The 23666-nt window shown below is 37.9% G+C and overlaps 1 protein-coding gene across 1 annotated transcript in view; it reads right to left on the bottom strand.

Annotated features, from left to right (window-relative positions):
• Window positions 1–2524: 2524 nt before the first annotated feature.
• Window positions 2525–23666, bottom strand: part of LOC111571910 (zinc fingers and homeoboxes protein 2-like) — a 155690-nt gene continuing 134548 nt past the window's right edge. The window contains exons 4-5 of the mRNA XM_023275323.3: window positions 21355–21538; window positions 2525–8838 (exon numbers count right to left, since the gene is read on the bottom strand). Coding sequence (XP_023131091.2) covers window positions 21358–21538 — 181 coding nt within the window. The 3' untranslated portion in view covers window positions 2525–8838; window positions 21355–21357. The remainder of the gene's footprint in view (window positions 8839–21354; window positions 21539–23666) is intronic.

Genomic DNA, 23666 nt, shown 5'->3' on the forward strand with positions numbered 1-23666 from the left:
GGTTTGCCACTTTGGTCGGCATGATTGCAGCCGGCAGCGTTTGGCCAGTGAACTGTGTTTCACCAGAGTCTGACAGCCAAATTGGTTGGAACAATTCATTTTATCTGTCTGGTTGTTTACATACATCTTTAAGTATAATGTTTGGGCTCCAAAACCCCCCCAAAAAACAACAAAACAAACAAACAAACAAAAAAACCCCACAGCCAATCTTTTTGAGTTTTGCCAACTTTTGCAAACTACAGTGAGTTTAGGGAATTCGCTTTTCCTCCACAGTCAAATGTATTTTTAATTATTTAATGATTTGTAGCATAAACACAAGTTTTGAAGTTGATTTGTCATAAAAACTAAGTTGTTCCAATCAGCTTTTCTGAATGATTTAAAAGGAACTTAATAGTGTCATGTACTTAATGACCATAATTATGAATCCAGATGTTTAAAACTGACAAACATTTAATAAATGAAGTTGCTCCAATCAGATTTTCCTCAGTAGTTTTTGGCCTTTTCATGTTTTCACGGTGTGGCTTTTAAAAATATCATTCATCTAACCACAAATTGTTGTCTGATAGACCTTTTTTTAAAATTTTGAATTGTAGTTGTGCATTTGAACACTCAATATTTCTACCTTTAAAAATTAGAACAAAAAAATTTACTTTAAATTACACACAATATTACGTTGTTGCAGTTACCAATATTATTATGTCAACCCAATCCATCATAAGTAATGTTAGAAAATTCAAAGTTTTATCTAGAGAAATTAGCATTCTCATCCTGATGGTTTGAACAGTGTAGGCTTGATCAAAAAGTTATGAGACTGCGCCTATAACAGTCAATAACTGCACCCGATTTAAACTTGGGGACCATCCCATCTCCCAGTGCTCCTGCAACACTTGTAACGCTCCCTGGAATTCCTGTTCTGTAAACATGTCAAGCACCATCTCTGCTGAATTTCTTAAAAAATACTGACAAAACAGGGAAGAGAAAGAAGCCATGGTGAGCCAAATCTGGTGAGCATGGCGGGTGGAAGCCAGCGATTGTGTTATCATGGACAAAAAGACTATGTATGATTGACATTTCAGCACCTAGACACCATCGTACCAGTTCAGGTGCACTGAACGCTCTGCCCCAGACAACTCGGGATGTTACAGTAGAACTTTGGGGGATTTATTCCTGACGTACAATGATGTGAATGTTGACAAAAACAACAAGCTGCTCACCTGACACTCTTTCAGTTTTGGACACTGCAGCTCTTCCACTGTAAAAACTGCAGTTTCTCCTCCAGATGGTAGCTGCAGACCTCCTCTGGTCACCAGTGATGATCATCCACATGGACAATCACAATCAGTAATCTTAAATAAAACGTCTGATTTATGGACTTTCCTGAAAACCAAACTGGAAAATTAGGGAGATCTAGTCACAGCTTCAGCAGTCTGACTGTGGAGGACAAATTCATGATGCACAACTATGTAAACGTTAAAGAAGCCAACCACAATAATCCTGGTTTTCCTGGCCTAAAGTCCTTTCTCTGGTGCTAGAAAACTCTTCCAGTGTGAAAACTGCCATTCTAGTGTTCAGGTTACCAGGAATGATCCTTAACAAAAAGGTGGATCTAAAATTTAAAAAAAAAAAAAAAAAAAATCACATTTACAAACTTTACTGGAAATCAAACTGGAAAACAGGCAGATCCAGTCTGTTTAACAAACCCAACCTTGGCAGTCTGACCCTGGAGGACAAATTGCAACCATGTAAATGTTAAAGAAAACCACCGGAATGATTCTGGTTCTCCTGACATAAAATCTTGACTCTAGTGTTAAAGACTAAAACTCTTCCACTGGTGAAAACTGCTGTTTCTTCTCTTGGTGGTCGCTGCAGACCCATATATGGTCACCAGTGATGATCCTTGACATAAAGGTGGATCTAAAGTTAAATAAAACTTCCGATTTATGATCTTTCCTGCCAATCAAACTGGAAAAATAGGCAGATTCAGTCTGTTTAAGGAACAGTCTTGGCAGTCCGACCCTGGAGGACAAACTCATGGTACGCAACCACGTGAATGTTCAGTGAAACCAGACCAATCCTGGTTCTAATGACCTAAAGCTCTTTCTCTGGTGTTAGAAACTCTTCCACTGTGCAAACTGCTGTTTCTTCTGTTGATGGTAGGAGCAGACCCACTTCAAGTTACCAGTGATGATCCTTAACATAAAGGTGAACCCAAAATTGAATAAAACTTCTGATTTACAAACGTTACTGGAAATCAAAGCAGAAAAATAGGCAGATCCAATTTGTTTAACTGCAGTCCAGCAGGGAACCAGGAGACTTCTTTGGATGACTTATAACCTATTTGTCCTGCATATAATTCAGCTTTTCTGCACTCTTATTAAGCAATAAGGGAGAAAATTGACAAAAATTTCAATTGTAGCACGAGCTTGAACGGTGTGGATTCTGAATATATCTTAGAATATAGCAAACTTTACAGGGTTTAGGTGCATCAGACGACATACAACAAAGACAGTGAAGAGCGCAGGTGTACCCTTTGAAAAAGGCTGTGTTTTATTGAAATACAGCAGACATCAACAGGTTGTTTTGCTGACCTGGGCGACAGAAACAGAGCTCCAACACTTTTCAAACAGTGTTAAAACAAAGATCGATGGCTGTTCTTTTGTTATTTAACTCCAAAGACGCCTTTTTTTGAACCCGTAGCCCAAAGCGCAGCCCGACTTTGGGCCGCAAGCTGATCGATGGTAGCGTCTCCGTTGTGTTGGGAACAAAAGCAAGCTGGTGCTCCAAATCAATTTTGGGTTCTGACTTCAGAAAATGCTGGTATGCAAAGTTAAAAATTGAACACAGCTCGTCGAGTGCTGGAGGATTTGACAGAGTGTCGGGGCCTGTTTCTGTGTCCAGGGCTGGTTGTTTGATAGTAGCAGTAGTAGAAGAAGCAGATCCTCCGTTATGAAGCAGGGCTGGCCTCAACTCCCCGGAAAAAGACACTTAAAGCCCCTGGTTTCCCCAAAAAGTCATTAGAAACCATCATCCTGCGTGAAGTTTGTTGGGACACTGAGACTTTTTAAAAAAAAATACACAGATATGACAAGTAAAACCAAAAGAACTTGGACGCTAAATATTAGAAATCTGTCTAAAACGTTTCGGTGTCGACGGCAGTTATCCTGTTTTATTTTACTTCTTTCCACAAATGAGTTGAGTCAGTTTGATTAGAAAATGCAACATGTTGCAGAAAGTTTCCATTAATTTCTGAGCCATTTAAGAGAGATTCAATCTGGCATGAATGACCGAAGAGTCAGAACGATTTAAATTTCTGCAACACTTTCCCAATAATAAAATATTTCGGTGAGAGTCACGTCTTGATTGTCTTTGAAAGATCCTTCCTCAAGCTTCTTTAGTGACATAGAAAGAAGTAAAATGAACAAGATAAGAGCTTTTACTATTTTTCTTCTTGGTTCAAATATCTGACAAAATTTTGATTTTAAAACTGAACACAGCTGAAGGCTGAGGACGGATAAAGACCCTTGAAGTTTACTTGACCACTAAGGATGGATCAGACAAGAAATGCACTTTGAAGCAAAGGATTTTGCAGCACAAATGACCCTCTGTAGTTGCAGCTTTGGGGTCTAGATAGAAAAGCAAGCATTAGGGTTGTAAACAAAGGATAATTTCAGGCTATGTCGCTATTTCACAGATAATTTCTGAAGCTTTGACTGTAAAGATTCTTTAATTCTTGATGCTGGAACTGACCATGTCCATAATCAGAGCAAACTTCAGGGTACGCAGTGTTTCAGCCTCGTCTGTAGAAAATCGTTACCTCGCTGGGTTTTAAATCTAACCGCACAAAAGCTTGTTTTTTTGAGGAATCCAGGTGCACACAAAGATAAATTTCAGCATGAGCAAACAGAGGAAGTTTAAAAGAAACCAAAGGAAGGACTCAAGCACACCAGTCGTACTGTGCGTTTTAATTTGTGTTGCTGTAGTGTGGATAAATCTTGAGGCTTTAATTCCTCCCCCCCAAAAATTGACTGAAAGGTCCTAAAGACTTGTTCTCCTTTTTTCCATAGACAAACAAAATTTTTTTTCTTACTTTTCCTTTAATAGTTGTCAAGAATGGTTTATTTGCGGTTTCTTCTACTGTCTTTAATGCAGCCATGAGTAACGGAGCCTAAAGCACCACCTCCTGACGACATTACGCAGCCTGGAATTTTTGCTACGAATAAGCCAAAGTCGCTAACAGGAACTAATTTTTAAGGGTTTTTTTTTTTGCTGTTTTTCGTAACATTTCAAAAGCTAACACTGAAACACGGCACTTACTTATTGAGTCACTCAATGTTTTTGCGATCCAACAAACAGAATTCTTCAGGTGAATGCAAAGAGCTTTAACAGCTACTACTGATCTTCCAGAGAATTAATTATAGCACCATTTTTTTTGTGTTTGTTTTTCTGTCCTTGGTTTACCAGCCTGCCACTAGTGTGCTCGATTCTTTCCTCTTTCAACATTCAGACAGTAAAATCCACAGCACGGACTCCTCCCCCCTCTCCTCCCCTCAAAGCAAATACATTCAATCATTCATCAGAAAAATATTCAATTAAAACTATACACTTGCAAAAATAAAACTCTCTAGGAAGCTTTCTAAGGCTGTGCGTCCACCTGGAGGCGCTCTCTGCGGGGCCGGAGAGCTTTAACGATGCTGAACGCTACATGTTTAAAGACTTCAAGCAAAGAAAAAAAAAGCATTTGTTTTTTTTTTTTTTTGTCTTTTTTAAATCGACTCGCACCAGCAGCCGGAGCTTTGCAGGAAAACGTCTGACTGAAGTGGACGGAGTTGAGAATCCCTCCCTCCCCTGCTGTTTGCTTGTTGAGGCCAGCCCTGGGATGCATTCGTAAATACAGTATTTCAGATATATGTAGTCTTATCATCTTTAAATCTGACCAGGACACTACAGCGGCAGAAGCAATACATAAAGAAGCTCATATTTTGTTTTTACTATTATTATTTTTTGTCGGAATGGAACTAGTTTCAACTAAGCCTACCAAGCCAACATGTAGTTATGTATCGAATAAAAGGCTATTTCTCTTTTTTTGTTTGTTTTTGTTTATTACAGGTGTGTATGATGGTGTGCAGGACGACAAAGATAGATAGAAAGATAGATAGAAAGATAGATAGATAGATAGATAGATAGATAGATAGATAGATAGATAGATAGATAGATAGATAAAAACAATCAATGAAGAGAGAAGAAGTGGGGAAAAAGACAGAGGTGAAGAAAGGGTGGAAAGTAAGAGAGACGAATAGAAGAAGCGTAAGAGAAACAGAGAGAAAGAGATAAAAGTATGATTCAGGCAGCATGATTCTAGATTTTTTACTGTCGAGTTTGTGTGTTTTGCAAGATCGTTACCATTGAATCCTTCTGCGTTTGCCACCACGTTGACAGTTTCTTTTCTTTTCTTTTTTTTTTTGTTGTTATTTGTTCCTCATCGGTTTTTAAACAAAGATCCACGACAGTCACTTGGTCATACAAGCATGTTCGTCGGAACAAGAAGTGCAGATTGGCTTAAGTTTCTTTTTTTTAAGTTTTCTTTTGCTTTTCTTCAAAAAAGGGTTCCAGACAGAGTGGCTACAATAATATTAATAATATAATAATAATATAATAATAATATAATAATAGCACTTGACTTCACTTCAGCACAGTAAAAAAAGAAAAAAAAAGAAAAAAGGTCCAAAGGTGCTTTTTTTGTGTTTTGTTTTTTAAATCTGATTTGATGTGAAGCGACGTCCCCCCTCTTCCTCCCCCTTTCTCCTCCCACCTCTCCTCTCCTCTCAGCGGGGAAGTGGCGGGCGGAAGTCCAGTGCCGGTGAGATGAAGAAGAAGTGACTGAAGTATTGCCAACTGGTCCGTCATATTTCTTTTTTTGTGTGTGTGTTTTTTCTGTAGTGGTTCCACTCCGTTTCAGTACAGAAAGAGGAGAGATTGGTGAGGGGGGGGTTAAAAATTAAAGTGAATGCACACACGTATGCCACTGCTGGCACCGTTTTTTTAAGTTGAAAAAGTCCATCAAGATGAGAAAAAAAAGAAAGGAAACAAAGGAGGGCGTTTCAGGGGGACGAGTTGCTCCCATTTTACAAAATGTAACAAAAGTTTTCTCGCAAAATTTTACAAATCTGTAGCAATACAGGAAAACAAAACAAACAAATAAACAAACATATATATCCTATTTACAACAACAACAAGAAGAACCCTTTTTTTCAAAAGTGTAGTGAGAATGCAGCAGATCCCAGCTTTGGCACTCGGCGTTTGTGTTGGTTTTTTTTTTTTGTTTGTTTTTTTATGTGTTTGTTTTAAATCCACCCTGTCGGTCGGTCAGTCGGTGTGTACAGTCAGACTGCTGCTGCAGGCACACATTCAGTGCTCCGGTTCACCTCCCTCCTCATCGCGTCTCCGCGGCAACGCAGGTCACGCACAACATCGCCTCATCCGTCCGCCGAGTTCCCAGCCTCTTAATCCCCCCCAACGCTGCCGCCCCCCGGGGTCACTTAAAGGGAAAGTTCAGGGATTTACTTAAGGTAAAGTGCAGATCCTGAACTGAGTTTGCTCTTAAAGGCAAACTTCAGGATGATTACAAGGAGTCTAACAAAACCAAAGCGAGGACAGCATTTTAAAAGATACAAATCTGTCTGATTATATTATTAGGGAATGTTGGATCCTCTGTGTCGACTGTAAATATTCCTTTTAAAGGGAAGTTATCTGGACATTAACATACAAAGTGCAGCTCATGAGTCAAAGTTTCCATCCAGCCGCTGCAGTTGTGTGCATATTAGTTTACCGGCTCGTGAAGATAAACAGCCACTGGAGCCAATTCTGCATGCAAACGACTGTGTCATGTATTAATGCGAGGAATCTTTCTTTAAAAAAAAAAAAATTGTCACTTTTTTTTCTCTCCATGCACATAAAAACAGGTGGATGGAAACATTCTATTCATATTTGGGTGAGATTATTTGTGTTTACTTGACAGTCAGGAAGCATGAGGAGAGAGGAGTTAATGTGCCTTCAGCTACAGAGGCGTCCATGGAAATGTACTTTAAGATACTAGCAAAGCCTCCGCTTACATAGCAGGTGAAGGATTTTAACATTTCTCATCACAATGAGGCCAAATATGGAAGCCCATTTGTGTCAAAAAAGTGAAACCCAAAAAAGTCTTAGTGAGTTAAAATTATGACAACTCAAAATGATCAGAGAAAAAGTAAAAATTATGACATTTCAGGTCAAAATTATCAGTTAAAAAAATCCTGATCATGAGAAAGAAAATAACTAAATAAAAATCTGGACAAATGAAATCAATATTCTAAAGAGATGGAAAGTCAAAACTTGACATACGGGGTCAAAGTTACCTGTGAAAAAGTTGTACTTATGACAATAATTTCATCAAACCTTTTAAAGTCCAGCCTGTAAGATAAAAAGACTTTTTTGTGAGTTGAGACGTCACAAAGTTGAGTGAAAATTAGGAATCAGGATATTGTAACTATGAGACTGTCAATAATTTGAGATAAACAGTCAAACACTGAAGCAAAACATCTAAATTTTAAATTTGTAAAGTCACATTTTTGAGTTGGCAAGTCAAAATATGAGATAAAAAAAGGAGTAAACAGTACTACTATGTACATAGAAGTACCAGTAAAAGTAATAACGTTAAATTTTAAGTTCAAAATCAAAATTAGGTCAGTCAGAATTACGAACTAACCTTTCACAATTATGCAATAGTGAATAAAGTTATAAATTAAAAAGTTTAAGCTTTACAATCACAATTATGTGATAAAAGTCAGTATTTGACATACTTAAGTATAAATTATGAGTGAAAAGGTCGTATTTTGAGAGTCAATAATTTGATTGTTGAAATGTCATAACGTTTGAGTTAAATGAAAATAATGGAATAGAAAGCTTCCATACTGATATTCAAACATGTAACTTGGCTCCAGCCTACAAAGTTGCTGTTCTCTCTGGTTGACCTCTGACCTCAGGTGACCTCCTGTAGCCCCGCCCCACTGTGAGGTCAGAGTGTCCTCACTGCAGCGAGGTGACGGGTTCATGTGGTATTTTATTGAAATTTGACGGAATTCACAGCCTGTTTTTTGTTTTTTTTTTTAGATTTATTCTCTGGAAATCAGAGATGTTTCAAGTATTACTCACATTAAATCTAATCGACCTCTTTAAGGGAAAGCTTGAACTCAGACCTACTGAAGAGAAACTTGAAAGGGAAGCTTCATCATGTTGAGAACTCCCTGTATCACAGTCGATCACTAACTACGATTGTTTACAGCGTTTTGGAAATCAGCTTCTGCCTTATAAGATGATGGTGTTCGTGCATCGAGCCTCATCTGTGCACGTGCAGAGCGAAGCCTCGGATAATAACATTATTAGAAAACTCATGTTGCTGTGAAAAACTGAAAGCTGCAATTCTAAATCCACTGTAAGGGAGGCAAATTTCAATTATCTTCACACGTCGTGACCCTGAATTTCTCCTTCGGATTTCAATTTGGGTGCATATTTGCGCCTGTCCTGAAATAAAAACTTGAAACTCGTTTTGTTGGAGGGGCCACCTCAGGTCGAAATTAGCTCCGACGCAAGGAAGGAGGATGTTGTGTGTGACCTGGGATGCGACAATCAAGAGATAAAAATCGGTAAAAAACAAAAAATTATTTAAAAAAAAAAAAAAAAAATCTGATATATTTAAAAAAACTCTTCTTTTGTTGCTCCATTCTTTGTTTTTTTTTTCCTTTCCTCCTGTATGTTTCCAGCAGCAGCAGCGGCGGCGGTGATGGCGGTAAATCCTATTCGCACCTGAAATAGACAGAAGAGAGAAGAGGAGGGGCATTAAAAACTGTCAAACGTTTCTCAGCACAAGAGAAAATGTCAGTTTCACAAGAACCCCCCCCCCCCCAAAAAAAACCCCAAAAAAACCCAAAAAAAAAAACAAAAGAGAGGGGGATTAAAAAGCAATCGTGCCAGGAGCCGGTGCTGATGGTCGCCTGGTGCTGCTGGGAATTGGGACACGTGAAATCAGGGCGGACCTGAGCGGCCGGCCGGTCCACGCTCTCCTAATCCATGTAAGAGCGGAAACTGTGTTAAAGTTGTGATTTGTGTGCAAGTGATTAAACAAGGCCTGCAGGCGCTGTGATTACACTAACAGGACAATGGACAGCAAAACATACATAAAATACCCAGATGTGCGAGAGAAGCCAGTGTCTTGATTTCACCTGCACAGAACCAGGCTTTGGTCCTCATTTATCCTGATTGAGAAGCTTTCATTTACCGTAATCAATATTTTTACACTAATGAAGCATCGACTGTGAAAAGTCCAAAGAATCACCTCTTGAATCTGCAGCTTCTCTCAGGTTTAACAGGTCTTATAGCGAGTTTTATGTTTGCTTTTTTACACAGTCAGTTCATAAATTAAGAGGTCTGACATCACCATGTCAGATAAATGAGCTGTCTGTTCATGTTCATCTTAATATTTCAATTAAAGCTTAAATAACACTACTGTTTTTGTCGAAGCCTCCTAAATTTTCTCTGATGAGCTCACTGTTGACACTTTTTACAAAAAGGAGAAAATGGCCACAATGATGCAGAGAAAGATTTAGCATGACAACATGTAGAATCACAACAACTACAGAAGGGTTTAAACAACAAGGAAAAGGGTCAATGCAAACACCAAAAGTTTCAAGTTAAAAAGAGAAACAAAACAACCAAAACAGGACACAAACCAGCATCAAAGAGATGTAAAATGACAGCACACATGTTCAAAACAACTCTAAAATGGTCAAAACAACCACACTGAGCCACAATCCCACAACAAAAAGATGCAAAATTGTGATCAAAACAACTAGAAAAATGGTCACAACTGAAAAAGGGTTTAAACAATGGGAAAATGGAGCAAAACAATTACGATACACAAAACAGTAGCAAATCCAGAAAACAACCATAAAAGAGTCAAAATAATCAAAATGAGAAACAAAACAGCAATAGTGAGATGGAAAATGACTGCACACATGGTAAAAACAACTGCAAAAATGCTCAAAACTACAAGTGTTTAAACAACTACCAAGAAGGCAAACACAACTACAATGACACAAAACAGTAGCAAAAAGATAGAAAACAATTACAAAAGAGGCAAGGAAATGACAATACGATGCAAAATGAAAGCAGACAGGGTCAAAACAACTATAAAAGCGTTTAAACAGCAACAAAAAGATGCAAAATGACAGCATACAGACACAAAACAGCGACAAAGGGATGCAAAAATGGTCAAAACAACTACAAAAGGGCTTCAACAAATACAAAAAAGAGCAAAAAAATACAAAAATGGTCAAAACAAACACAATGAGACACCAAAACAGCAACAAATAGATGCAAAACATGCATGATCAAAACAACTACAAACAGAACAGTAGCAAAAAGATAGAAAAGAACCACAAAAGGGAAAAAAAAATACAAACATGGTCAAAATAATCACTATCGGACACAATATAGCAACAGAAAGTTGCAAAATGACCACACACATGGTGAAAACAACTACAAAAACAGTCAAAACAAGTACAATGCCACAAAACAGTAGCAAAAAGATAGAAAACAACTACAAAAGAGGCAAGAGAATGCCAATGGGACACAAAACAGCAACAAAGGGATGCAAAATGGGATGCACACATGGTCAAAACAACTGCAAAAGAGTTTAAACAATTACAAAAGGGGCTAAAAAATACATAAATGGTCAAAATAACCACAATGAGACACAAAACGGCAACACAGAGATGCAAATTGACAGCACCTAGAGTCAAAACAACTGCAAAAGGGTTTAAGCAACTACAAAAAGGTGCAAAAAATAAATAAATGGTCAAAACAACCACAAAGAGACTCCCAACTACCACATCGGGAGTGCTGGGAGCTTTGGGTCCTTGTAACTTGTTTTTTTGGCTTCAAATCAAAGGTTTTTCACCGGATAAAAAGATTGTCATTAAGGCTTAAAAGGTGCAAAATTAAAATGAAATAATGTCTTCTATTGTAAGATCACGGTTTCCTGGAAACGGGTAACTTTCAGTGTCTGAGCCTCAGAGTTCCACATTATAATGATGACAGCGAGGGAGAAACGCCACAGTATTTTGGCAATTAAGCCTTCATCTATAAGCTACGAGTGTTGATAAGTTATTATGGGACGCTGCGGCGCTCGGCTGATTAAATGAAGCCCCGAGCTGCTGTGATTAGTGAGACAGGACAATGGATGGAGCACACACAAACACACACCACTGAAGCACACGCACACTAAGATAAACCGGGGACGTCGTCGCATCAATTTGAGCTGCAGGAATTTGTTTTTGCTCCATCAATCATTAAAATAATGTGCGTGATAGCATCGCTCTCCTTCTTTATGAGTATCATGTTGCTGCCGTGACCTCTGACCTTTACGTTTCCCCGACCGATGCTAAAAACAGGTTAAAATGAACTTTAAAGCCTCATGTTGATTCAACATAATTCAACCAATTGGGCTTTTTCCCCCGTTCTCTCCATTTTTAAAATGTGGGAACATTTTGTGGAAATTAATTTCGGAGCTGTTATTTTTAATATTCTCTCTATCTACCATTTACCTTGGCCTTCTCCCCAAAAGAACGCTATGATTAGTACAGAATACTATCAGGGATGCATATTCATTCCGATAATGTTTCGCCTAATGGCTGAGTAACTTTTTTCATATGGATGACTTGCGACGCGCTTTAATTCCAGTGATGAGAGTTGAATATGAGACGATCGCTGATTGATTTCTGACCGCCAACACCAAATTACTTGTGTATCTATTTTGTCTGCTTTTTCTCCCCGCAGGTTGTTTTTGGATTTATTTTTTTTGACAGAGTTGGTGCTTAGTTGTCTTTTTCTGTCAGTACTTTGACTTTCGTTTGCATTTAGATTAATTGCAGACTGTTGATTTGTTTTGTGTTGCTGGGATTTAAGCAGTTTTTTTCAGTGGCCAAAGTGTCAAGATGTTTCTAATGATTTATTTAACCTGCTGAACCTTAATACCCACCAGCGGGTTTGAAAATCATATTATGTTTAAGAAATTGCCTAAATTAAACCATTTATCATAGCTGTGATTTGCCATGATGTTTGAAAATTTAGCAAAATCTAACCTTGAAATCATGACATTTCCTCCAAATCACTTCAGTCTACATGCCTTATTTATAAATTAACCCAAAATGAACTGTTTGCATTGACTAGATTCTGTAAAAAACTAAAAACTCTGCATACCTTGGTGCAACCATCAGGACATTAGTGACCAACATTCAAATGAGAAAAATTATGGTACTTTTTGGTTGAATTGCAGGTAGTGCTAACACAGAGCAGAGAGGAGACAAGTATGGAAATGAATTAAACAAAAATACACTGCCCGGCCAAAAAAAAAAAAAAAAAAAAAGCCGCACACTCTAATATTTTGTTGGACTGCATTTAGGTCTTTAGTTTTGACAATGGCACTCATTGCTGTGGCATCGTTTAGATAAGCGTCTGCAATGTCACAGAATTTATTTCTATCCAGAGATGCATTAAGTTTTCACCAAGATCTTGTACTGTTGATAGCAGTCGGACCACTGCGCAAAGTCTTCTCCAGCACATCCCAAAGATTCTCAGTGGGGCTGAGGTCTGGACTCTGTGGAGGTCAATCCATATGTGAAAATGATGTCTCATGCTCCCTGATCCACTCATTCACAATGTGAGCCCCATGAATCCTGGCATCATCATCTTGGAACATGTCCATGCCATCAGGGAAGAAAAACTCCACTGATAGAAAGACCTGATCATTCAGTATATTCAGGTAGTCAGCTGACCTCATTCTTTGGGAACATAACATTGCTGAACCTGACCAACCCCAGATCATAACCCTAACCTCCACATGCTGGTAGACACTAGACATGATGAGTGCATCACTTCATCCATCTCTCTTCTTACCCTGATGCACCCTTTGGAACAGGGTAAATCTGGACTCCTCAGATCACATGACCAACCACATTTGTTACTGGAAGATGATGGTTCACTGCTATCCTTCCAGGTTTTAATAATGCGTTGGACGATTCTTAACTCGATTTTACTAGTTTCAGGAATCTCCTTAGTCATTTTCTTTGCTTGGTGCAGGCCAATAATTTGATCCTTCTGAGACAGATTAACATCCTTTCCATGACCACAGGATACGTCATCCGACATGGTTGTTTAAGAAATGAGAAGCTCCTCACTGCATCAGCTAGTGTTAAATAAGTTGTTGCCTGCTGAAACATATTCATCACTGCAGTAATTATCCAGCTGAAGGCTCTTACCTATTTGCTTAGTTAAATCCAGGTGGCGACTTTTTTTTTTAGCCAGGCAGTGTATCTATGGTAAGTAGAGTCACCGCTTTCTTCTCAGCAGTGGTATACATGTGGCCACTTGGAAAATGGTGTACATGTTGTTTAATTTTCAAATAAATGCAGCATTTTTTGTTGTCTTTTTTAATGCCATCATACGTGTCATACAGCCTAAATACCATTTGGAAGTTCTCTGTTCTTCTATTCATGGTTGTTCTGTTTCCATAGAGGTGCAGGACTTTATATTGAAGTAAAAAAAATGCCCACAGTGAGCAAAAATGTGACAGGAGCAAAGAAACATCCAGAAACTACCTGCAGTCAACAGAGCTAACAGGAAGAAACCTCCAGCAGAACCAGGTTTGAGGAGGGCAGCTGTCTGCCTCAACCAGTTTGGGAGAGGAAAGGATAAAATAAGACAATACTGTTTCCATAGGTTCATCTGCTGCCTCCAAGCAAACAGAAAACATCTGTAATTGTAGCTATAAATGACAATGAAAGCATTTGGGGAAGGAACAGCAAAAGAACCGACAAGAAAAAATGGCACAGAAATGCAGACAATCCACAAATGAGTTTCTGTGATTGATGACTCCATGATTCATAGCAACTATAACTGTAGCTGCTGTAGGAAAAAAAGCACTGAAGGGAACTAATATGTAGGCAAAATAACCCTCAAAACCTTCCAAACAGAAATCGACTAAAAACTAATCAAATGCAGTTATCAGAAAAAGAAGGAAGCCAAGAAAAGTATTGCTTTAGTCCATAAAAAATGGAAAACAGACAAATTTTAACCCCAATTTGCACCAAAACACAGAATCTGTTTGGTTTTAAGATTCAGATTCAGAAATAAAGGCTGCTGTTTTCTGTATTTTTTTCCAAAATGGTCACATTTAAAGGTGAAGTCTGAAGACAGTTTGATGATAGTTGGACAGTTAACAAATCTTAGATTTCTCACAGCACCACCAAAATATATATATACAAACAAAAATGCATATAAATTGTGCAAAATCTATATCTACGCTTCAGATAATACTCTTAATAACATTCATGTCTCAGAGGTGATGTTTATGCACATCATACGATTATTCTTCATGTTAAAATATCTCCAATGTTTGCGTTTCTGAGGAATGTAATTAAAATTTTCAGAGTTTCATACATTTCATCTATTTCTGACATATATATTGCTATTTATTTTTTTTTATTAATAATGTTCAATAAGAGAAGGCTTGCTCAGCTCAGTGCAAATCCAACAGCGTTTTTTTTTTTTTTTTTTTTTTTTAAAGCTTCATTTTTTTTAGCACCACATACTGAAATTTCAGAGTTGGAGTGTGACTTCTGTCTGCAGCAGATTTTAGTGGATTCCAGCATTCACCTGCCGCACTCGGTTCTCTGTGAGCCAAACCGATTTGGAGAGCAGGATTCAGCCTCCAATAATCACTGGCACCTGAACTGAGCGTCTGGCAGAGCAGGCGAGTCCGCGGCCGCAGTCACAAAGTGCCAGAGTTTGGAAAGCGGATCATGTTCATTTATCATCCCGCTCGTAAACTAATTCACAAACAGCAAAACACCAAAACACCTCCCCGAGCTCGACAGCCGCCTGACGTTTTGCAGGTTGATGAAATTAGCTGGAAAATGTCTGTTTGATGGAGGTTTTAACTTGAATTTTAATGAGTTTTAAAGCCACATATTAACTACAAAGAGGCAAAAAACTACATAAAGACAAAACCTGTAAATAAGAGATGAAAAATAACTCAGGTACAGACTTAAAATGACCACGAGATGAAAAATGATGACAGAAAAATGCACGAGAACTGCAACACAGAAAACAGCATGGAAACATAAAATGACAACACAAAGGGTCAAAATTACTATAACAAAACACACAATAGTAACAAAGAGACGCAAAATGGCAACAAAGAGGGGAAAAATGACGACATAAAGTCTATAACCAACCACAAAAGAGGCAAAATAATTACAAAAAGATACAAAGCAGAAAAGAAGAGACAAAAAATAACTTCAGCACAGATTTAAAGTGACAACAAACAGATGAAAAATGATAATAAAAAGGAAGAATGAATATAGAGAGACGCACAGGAACGACAAGAAGACACTAAACAGCAAGGAGACATAAAAATGACAATACAATTGTCAAAATAATCACAAAAGGGTCAACATAACTACAAAAGGCAGAAAACAGTGATACAGAGATGCAAAAATAAAAACCAAAAAAGGCAAAAGGACATAGAGAGATGTATAGAAATGAGAAAGACACACAAAACATCAACAAAGAGAGACAAATGACAACAAAGGGACACAAATTAGGTATAAAAAAGGGGGCAAAACACACAAACACAAAATTGCAACTCACGCATGCAAAATGACAACAAACAGGGTTAAAACAACTACAATGACAAAAAATAGCAAAAAAGTGATGTAAAAATGACGACACACATGGTCAAAACAACTACAATGACACACAAACTTTAAACTCAGACATGCAAAATGACAACACACTGGGTCAAAACAACTACCAAAGGACCAAAACAACCACGCATTTTCCGCTTATTTCTGGTAGAAGCAGCAAAGACATTGATATCCAGCTAGTCAGGAATCAAACCAGAGACTCTGTACTGATAGTGTTCAGTTATCAGCTCACCCTGAGGCTTTACATGTTCAATATTAAAAGTTAAATCCTCTAAATTCTGTAAAAATGTGACCTCCATGCAGATACATCGAGTAACACAGATGTTGTTCGCTGTCGTCAGTGTGATGTGTGGGTTGGAGCACAGAGTTTATTAAAGCAGCTGAGGAGAACCTCCACAAAACAACAGTAAAAAAAAAAAATCTGCACAGCTTAGAAGTACTTGAAAGTCTTGTAATAAATTTTTTGTGACTTTCTTGGTATTCAGAGGAAGAGTCCTGGTGATTTTTGGTTGTCAGGAATGGAGCTCTTGATATGGTCCAAAAGTTCAATCACGTCAGGATCCAAATGGACCTGAGTGAGTTTTTATGACTTGTTTTTCTTCAACTTGGCATCATCTTCTACTTCTACATCTTTTTCTTCTTCATCTTGTTGCTCTCCTTCTTTAACATCTTCATTGTTGTTGTTTTTTTGGTTCTCTTTTGCATCTTCAGCATCTGTGTTGTCTTTGCCATCTTCTTCTTTATCGTCTATTTGTCAATCATCATCATTTTTACCATTTTCTTCTTCTTTGTAGTGTTTTTTTGTAATTTTCTTTTTTGTTTCTGCAATCTTCTTTGTGGTCATCATTTTCTTCAAGTTTCAGTTTTTATTGTCTTCTTCTTCTAGATCACTATCACCTTCTTTTTTGTCTTTGTCATCATTGTTGTGTTTTTTGTAGCCTTCTCCATCTTCTTCTTTATGGTCTGTGCAATGTCTTTCAAAGGTTTGGATGTTTTTTTTGTCTTCTTCCTCATCATCATCATCATCATCATCATCATCATCATCATCATCATCATTTCAGTCTTCATCATTGCCATCTTTTTTGCTCTGTTATTTTCCTTCTTCACCATCTTTGTCTTTATCTATCTTGCCCTCTTCTTCTACATTGCAATCTTTGTCTTCTTCTTCTTTGTCTTCCTCATCTTCTCCTTTATTGTCTCTGTAGTCCTCTTCTTTGAAATCTTCACCATTTTTTGTCTTCTTCCTCTACATCATCTTCTTCTTCATCGTCTTTTTTGTCATCATCATCTGTTTCATCTTCTTTTTTGTTATGTTTTTGTCATCTTCTTCATCTCCTTTTTGTCTCTTCAATCTTCTTCTTGGTCATCATTTTGTCCTCAGTCTTTCTTGGGTTTGTTGTTCTCTTCTTCCATGTCGCCATGTTGTCTTCTTCTTCGTCATTATCTTTTTCTTTATCATCTCTGGAATCTTCTTTAAAGTCTTTGCCTTTATTGTCTTCTTCCTCTTCTTTACTGTCTTCTTTGTTTATTTCTTCCATTTCTTCTTTGTCATCTTCTTTGCCTGATTTACTGTCTTCTTCGTCAGCACTTTCTTGTTGGTCTGGTTCATCATCTTCTTTGTCTTCTCCATTGCCATCAGTTTCCTTGTCGTCTTCTCCTTCCATTGCTGCTCTTTCTCATTACAGCTGATGGTTAATCGATTAAATTAATTGATATTTTGGTCCTTTTAGATTGACTATGTATTGGTTTGATACATTGTATCCCAGTCTTATCTCTTATGCTAATTACTCCACCAAGGAAAGCGTCGGAGTTATGTGACGACTGGCGTACATTTGTCTGTGAATCTGTGAATCTGTCTGTCCGTGTGCAACATTATTCAAAAACGGATTTGGATGAAATTTTCAGGGAAGGTCCACCTCATTAGATTTTGGTAGTGATGCAGCTTATAGTCTAGATTCATGGATTTGTTAAGGATTTCATGGCATGGCGTCACCATAACCATGACAACAAGTGAATGCTGTGTCAGTTACCTGCATCAATTGACTCGGCCCGCTACATGTTTAAGTCATGCAGTTCGGTATCCGTACGTAACGTACGCATGCATAGCACATGCCTGTGCTCACCGCAGAGTAATTTTTTATGTATTTCTTTAGTTTGTGGGTAGGTCTACATTAATTGGCCAGATTCTATGTTGCCGTGACTTCTGAATAAAGAAATTGAGAAATGAACATTCTTGGCAGAGTACTGCGCCCTTGGCAGAGTGCTTTTCTTGTTAACAAATGCTAACATACTAATCTAACAATAGTTTATTATTATTATAAATTTATTATTATAAATAAGTATAGTTTCTGGTATTGATTTTGCTCAGTTACACTCAGATTTTTCCATAAAAAAATGTAAATTCAGGTGTCATTACAACTTGGATATTGACTTAAACACCATTTACACGACCGACACAGGTAATTTAGACAAATCTGCTATTAAATGAATGTGGCATCACATCAAGCTGCATTAGGGGAAATGCAGGCTTCAGCATTTTCAGAGTTTAATGGATACTGGTCAGTAAAAGTCAGGATATCTCTACCTCCACTGTTTCACAGGTTTTGCACTCAAAAATCAGCTGTCTTTTCATTTACATTATTTCATTTTTAAATACAGAGCGGAAAGTGAAGTGATTGGCAAAGGATGCCGTCTTTATCATTGTGGACTTCTATCACAGCTTTGGTCAGCAATATACTGTATTTTCTGAGACATCTGTAGTTGACACTTTTTGACATGTTGCATTACTGTCTTAGTCAACTTTATTGCTGCTTTTACCTTGTGTTGGGACAAATAAAAGTCTTTTAAACTGCAGTGAAAGTGTTAAATTCCGGCCAAATCCATTTTTAAACATCGCTGAAAGGTTGTGTTTTATGTGCAAAACCCACATTTATTGTTGGTTATTCAAAATGATGCCTATTGATTATTGATTTTAGCTGTCAAGAGCTGATTTTGAAGGCGTCCCAACGTAGTGACAATCTTTCAAAAGTAACAGCGTAAGAAGCCGAGTCTCCACCTTGTTTATGGATGTTTGTCTTGAGGAAATCATTTGAACAGATTCTATTTTGATAAGCAAAAAGCTGCGTCGAAACATTAAGACTTTCAATCTTCTGTCAGAACAGACAGTGGAGGGAACAAGCAGCAGACTCTGTCATCACACTTTGCCCCAGGCGGAGCCTTTTATCTATCAAACTTTGCCACACCAGGGGGTCTGCTGCTATTTTAGGCCTCCAATAGCATTTTTTTTCTTCCTAAATTTTCCTGAAGATAGTGTTTGTTGCTCAACAGTTAAAGCCAAAACTCACACAGCTACACACACAGATGGAGACTGGCTGGAGTGGTTTTGTTTGTTGCCTGGGATCGAGGGGTTGGCTTCAACACTAGCAGACTGGGGAGATGAGGGGGTACGCTGGGGACCAATGACAGTTAAATCACTTCCCTCCTCCGAGGTGGTAAAACTTGCATCCACTCATTCAGTTATACAGAGCAGTCGGCAGATATCGCAGAGCATCAATATATTTTTACTACAACAGTGCATCAAATGACTCCCTATGACTTCACACAGCGAGTTTTTAGCTCATTTAGCTGCCCGGATTCAACTTTACAGTTTTGGTTCATTCTGTGTGGTCTGATTTTGGCTTCAGAAGCAGCTGTTTATGGAGAAAACACTCTAAAAAGTTGCTGTACACTACGTCCTAAGCAGCAAACAGCAGCCCAAATCGTTCTCATTCCCAGGCTGTCAAATACTGCTGCTTTGTCAAAGCTGCTGGCCTCTCAGAGATACGTACAAGGCGTCCTTTATTGGTGTCAATATTTGATATATCAGAGTTTTTTCCATTTAAACAGCTTTACAAAGGGGCTGGAAGGGTGCAAGTGACAGGACTTTCACACATTTTACTTAATTTTGCTAAAGTTTGATACTTAATTTGTGCTTTTTACGTGCCTTTTGGTTTGTTTTAAGCACCAAAACTGCTTGGTTAAGTTTGGGTAAAGATTATGGTTTGTATTAAAGAACTCCATTTCACAACAATAACCTCATCATTCATGGTTGCATGTTTCAAAAGGAGTGACAGTGACAACACCAGTAGAGAACATTTGGATATGGACTCAGAGTGTCAATTATTGAACGCAATTGAAGTCATTGAAAAATGATGCTAAATGGTACACAGTTTGTTCAAATTTAACTTAAAACTCTCTGAACCCCAAAATCTACTGGTGGGTTGGAAAAGGCATGGTATGTTTAAAAAGAATGCCACGATTACACCATGTATCAGCCTGAAACTGCGAAAACAAAAAGGCGGTCTTCAGACTACCTATCTGTGACGTGTCGATCTGTCAAAATACTTCACCAAATCTTAGCTTAAAATTGTCATATTTCATCAAATACACTTTATTCTACATGTCTCACTTAAACATTTGCGAAAAATAAACCATTTCTACCGACCAAAAATTGCAAATGTGAAGCTGTTAGTGAAACAAAATAAAACAAATAAAGAAATTAAAATGTGTTTTTTCCCATTTTTTGTAATTTATGGCAATATAACTGTGTAATACAGCACAGAAGACATTTCTGAGTTCTCTCTACTTCTAGCAATGGATGTTCTGTTTCCATAGAGGTGCAAGACCTTATATTACAGTGAAAAATGAGCCCATAGTGAGTGAAAAATGCACAGACACTGCTTGGGGTTCAGAGAATCAGTGGTTTAGAGATGATTTGGGACAGATCATGTTTGAAATGTTTCAGTTGGCACAAGTACAAAATGAACTGGCAAACAATATGAAATCTTTTTTAAAGAAGTCTAAGTGTGTATTTGTTATTGACGTTCATGTTCCTGTCCCTGTTAAGCTTGTGGTTGTGGAGAAGCACTGATGAGATCCTCGTTCCTGAAATTGAACTCAAACTGACCTACAGATGACGTGCCAAGTAACGTAGCTGCAGCAAAAGCAGTGAAGAAAGAAAAGCACCTGCAAGTAAATATGGATGTAAATGGTGTTCAGTGTATAACTTCTAAAAAACCTGGTTTTGTAAAGAAACATGGTTCGTAGACATCAAGGGTCGACGCAGTGTGTTATGGAGTTCAAGCTTCTCTCACTACAGAAGAATGATCAAATTCCGCAATGTCCCACTGAAAGATGTAATTCATGCTTCACTCAGTTGCCTAAAAGGGGAACATTTGTCATATCTGACATTCTACAGAACAAACGATTAATCATCCAACTAAAAAATCAGTAACACTTGTACTGGTAGTGAATGAAACCCAGTTGCAGGTTTAATTAAAAGCCACTGCCCTTTTAAAATGGACAAAAAGTTTGTTTCTGATGTCAATGTGCCTTTTCAGAGAGCTGCAAGTGAACTCAAGGTCTTCATCACGCATTTCTCAAAGGACTGAGAGCTATTGCAGCAACATCCTGCTGATCAACAGCAGCTCAAATAAAACAAGAAAACAATCAGTGATCGCTGGTGAAGATCAGTCGTAGAAGGAAAACCAAACCAAGGACAGCTGCTGATAACTCTCACCGATTATCCAGTCAGCCTCCCGGATGCGTCCTCTGCCATCTTCCTCTCCCTGTCCAGAAGCAGCTCCCGTCCTCTCCTTGAGTGTCCGTCCTCCAGCCAGCTCCCGAACACGTCCCGAGCTCCTCCGAGGACTCCCCCATTCTGTCCGCCGTTCTTCAGCTCCGCCACGCTCTGCTGTCTCAGTCTGTTAAAGCGGTTCATCACCAGATTAACGCAAAGTTAGGCAGAAACGCAGTGCAGAGAGGGCTTTAAGTTCACCTACTAACAGAAATTAAACTACTGAATCACTAATGGACATCACTGATAACCCCCACATGAAATAGTAATCCGATCAGATGAAGTAATTGGACGCCAAATTCATGTCTTAAATCTGCTGTTTTCTCAGGATATTTTTAGGAAATCAAAGCAAACTGTCAATCTTTTTTGATATTTAAGCCATTAAGTCGAGTGGGACATGTTTTAATTACAACGAGGAGAACCTAATCATTAGTATGATTATATTCTGAAGGAGGAAATTCTCTTCATGAGATAATAAACCAACTACAACAATCATGATGGAGCTCACAGACAAGAAGATTTGATTACGGTGATGAAAAACTGAGGACAAACACAAAAATCTCTCAACTGGTTTCAAAGACATAATATGTTTGAAAAAAGTGCCAAAATTACTGCATTTACCAGACAGAAACTGTAAAAACAAGAAAAAAAGAGGAAATCATAGGATTCGTGACTAGCAGTCTTTGAACTAATCATCCTTTACGTTCACTTATAAAAGTTAAACAAATCTAAGCTTGAGATCTTGATGTTTCATTAAAATCACATAGTTTTACATGTTTTGTTTAAAAAAATATATTTGCTGTAACCAGACTCTGTCCTTATTAAGGCAAACTCACCTACAACCAACAGTCAAGTGACAAAAAAATACATGTTTTTTGGCTCAACTGCAGGCAGTGTTTACACAGAGCAGAGAGTAGACAAGTGCGTAAAATTATATTAAAAAAATGTTGTAAAATATCTATAGAGTGGACCCACATTTTTTTCAGTGTTTAAAAATTATGGAAATCAGCAATGTTACACATGTTGAATTTTTATTTCAATTTTTCTGTAAAATACAAAATTAAAGAAATTCAGCTTTCATTTTTTAAAAAGGATTTATGGCATTACAACTGTCACACTGCACAAAAGATATTTTTGAGTTTTCTCTACTTCTAGTCATGTTTGTGCTGTTTTCACTGAGGTGAAGGACTTTATATTACAATAAAAAAATGAGCTTAGAGCCAAAAATTGCGTAGACACTGTTTAGGGTTTGGGGGATTAAATCAAATTTTACATTCAAAAATAAAAGTAAAAACCCAATGAGTCTTCTGCACTCATCATTCAGCATTGTTTAAGCATGCTTTGTTGTAGAGTTTAAAGATTGAGCAGCTGCCAAATGGATTTCAATGTGCTGTCAGTGCAGGTTCTTACTGTAAGCCTGAGCCTGAACCCAGACATGACTCACGGGAAGAATAAAATGCTTGCCCAAATTATCGCAGAGATATTGGTTTCACCGTAATGGCTGTGTTATTTGGCCAAACACATCCCCAGTTCCTTGAAAGGAAGGTAGACTAAATAAAGTCCTGTAGATTTCTAGGTTAATGTCCTGAAAACAATGTTATGGCAGCAACTAAAAAGAGGAAGCAGACATTTCATTTGAATGCACGGATCACTGTAAAAGAAGTCAGTGGGTAGAAAGCGATGCAGGGGCACTGCTCACTTAATGCACAAAACATCAAGATCTGAAAGGTTGAAAGGATGTAGGATGGTGCAATTTTATGATTTGGGCTACATAAATAAAACTGGCTTTCTTTTAATGGTAAATTATTTTAATTTCCATCTTCTCATCTACATAAGAAAGGAGGTGGTCATACTGAGAAACAGGTAAATTACAGAGAGCTGTCAGCAGCTGTCAGTGTAGGACTCATGATACTACATTTGCATGCTTTTCCAGCTTAATTTGCTGTTTCTCTGCCCATTGTGGTTAATTATTCAGATATTTTAAGTGGATGTGCCAATACAGCATTGTAAAATACTTCATTACAAGTCCTGCCTGTAAAAAAAGTTGTCTTTAGTAGTGTTAGAAAAGGAGCAAATGTGCGACTCCACAGTTTATCATGTATGGATAAAAGGCATTCACCCTGTGAACTCTAAGCAGTTTTGGGGTGTTTTTAGCTCCCGTCACATTTTTACTCACTGTGGGCTCATTTTTCACTGCAATATAAAGTCCTGCATCTCTATAGAAACAGCACAACCATGACTAGAAGTAGAAAGAA

This window comes from Amphiprion ocellaris, chromosome 15, assembly GCF_022539595.1.
Source record: "Amphiprion ocellaris isolate individual 3 ecotype Okinawa chromosome 15, ASM2253959v1, whole genome shotgun sequence".
NCBI classification, from domain to species: Eukaryota; Metazoa; Chordata; class Actinopteri; family Pomacentridae; genus Amphiprion; species Amphiprion ocellaris.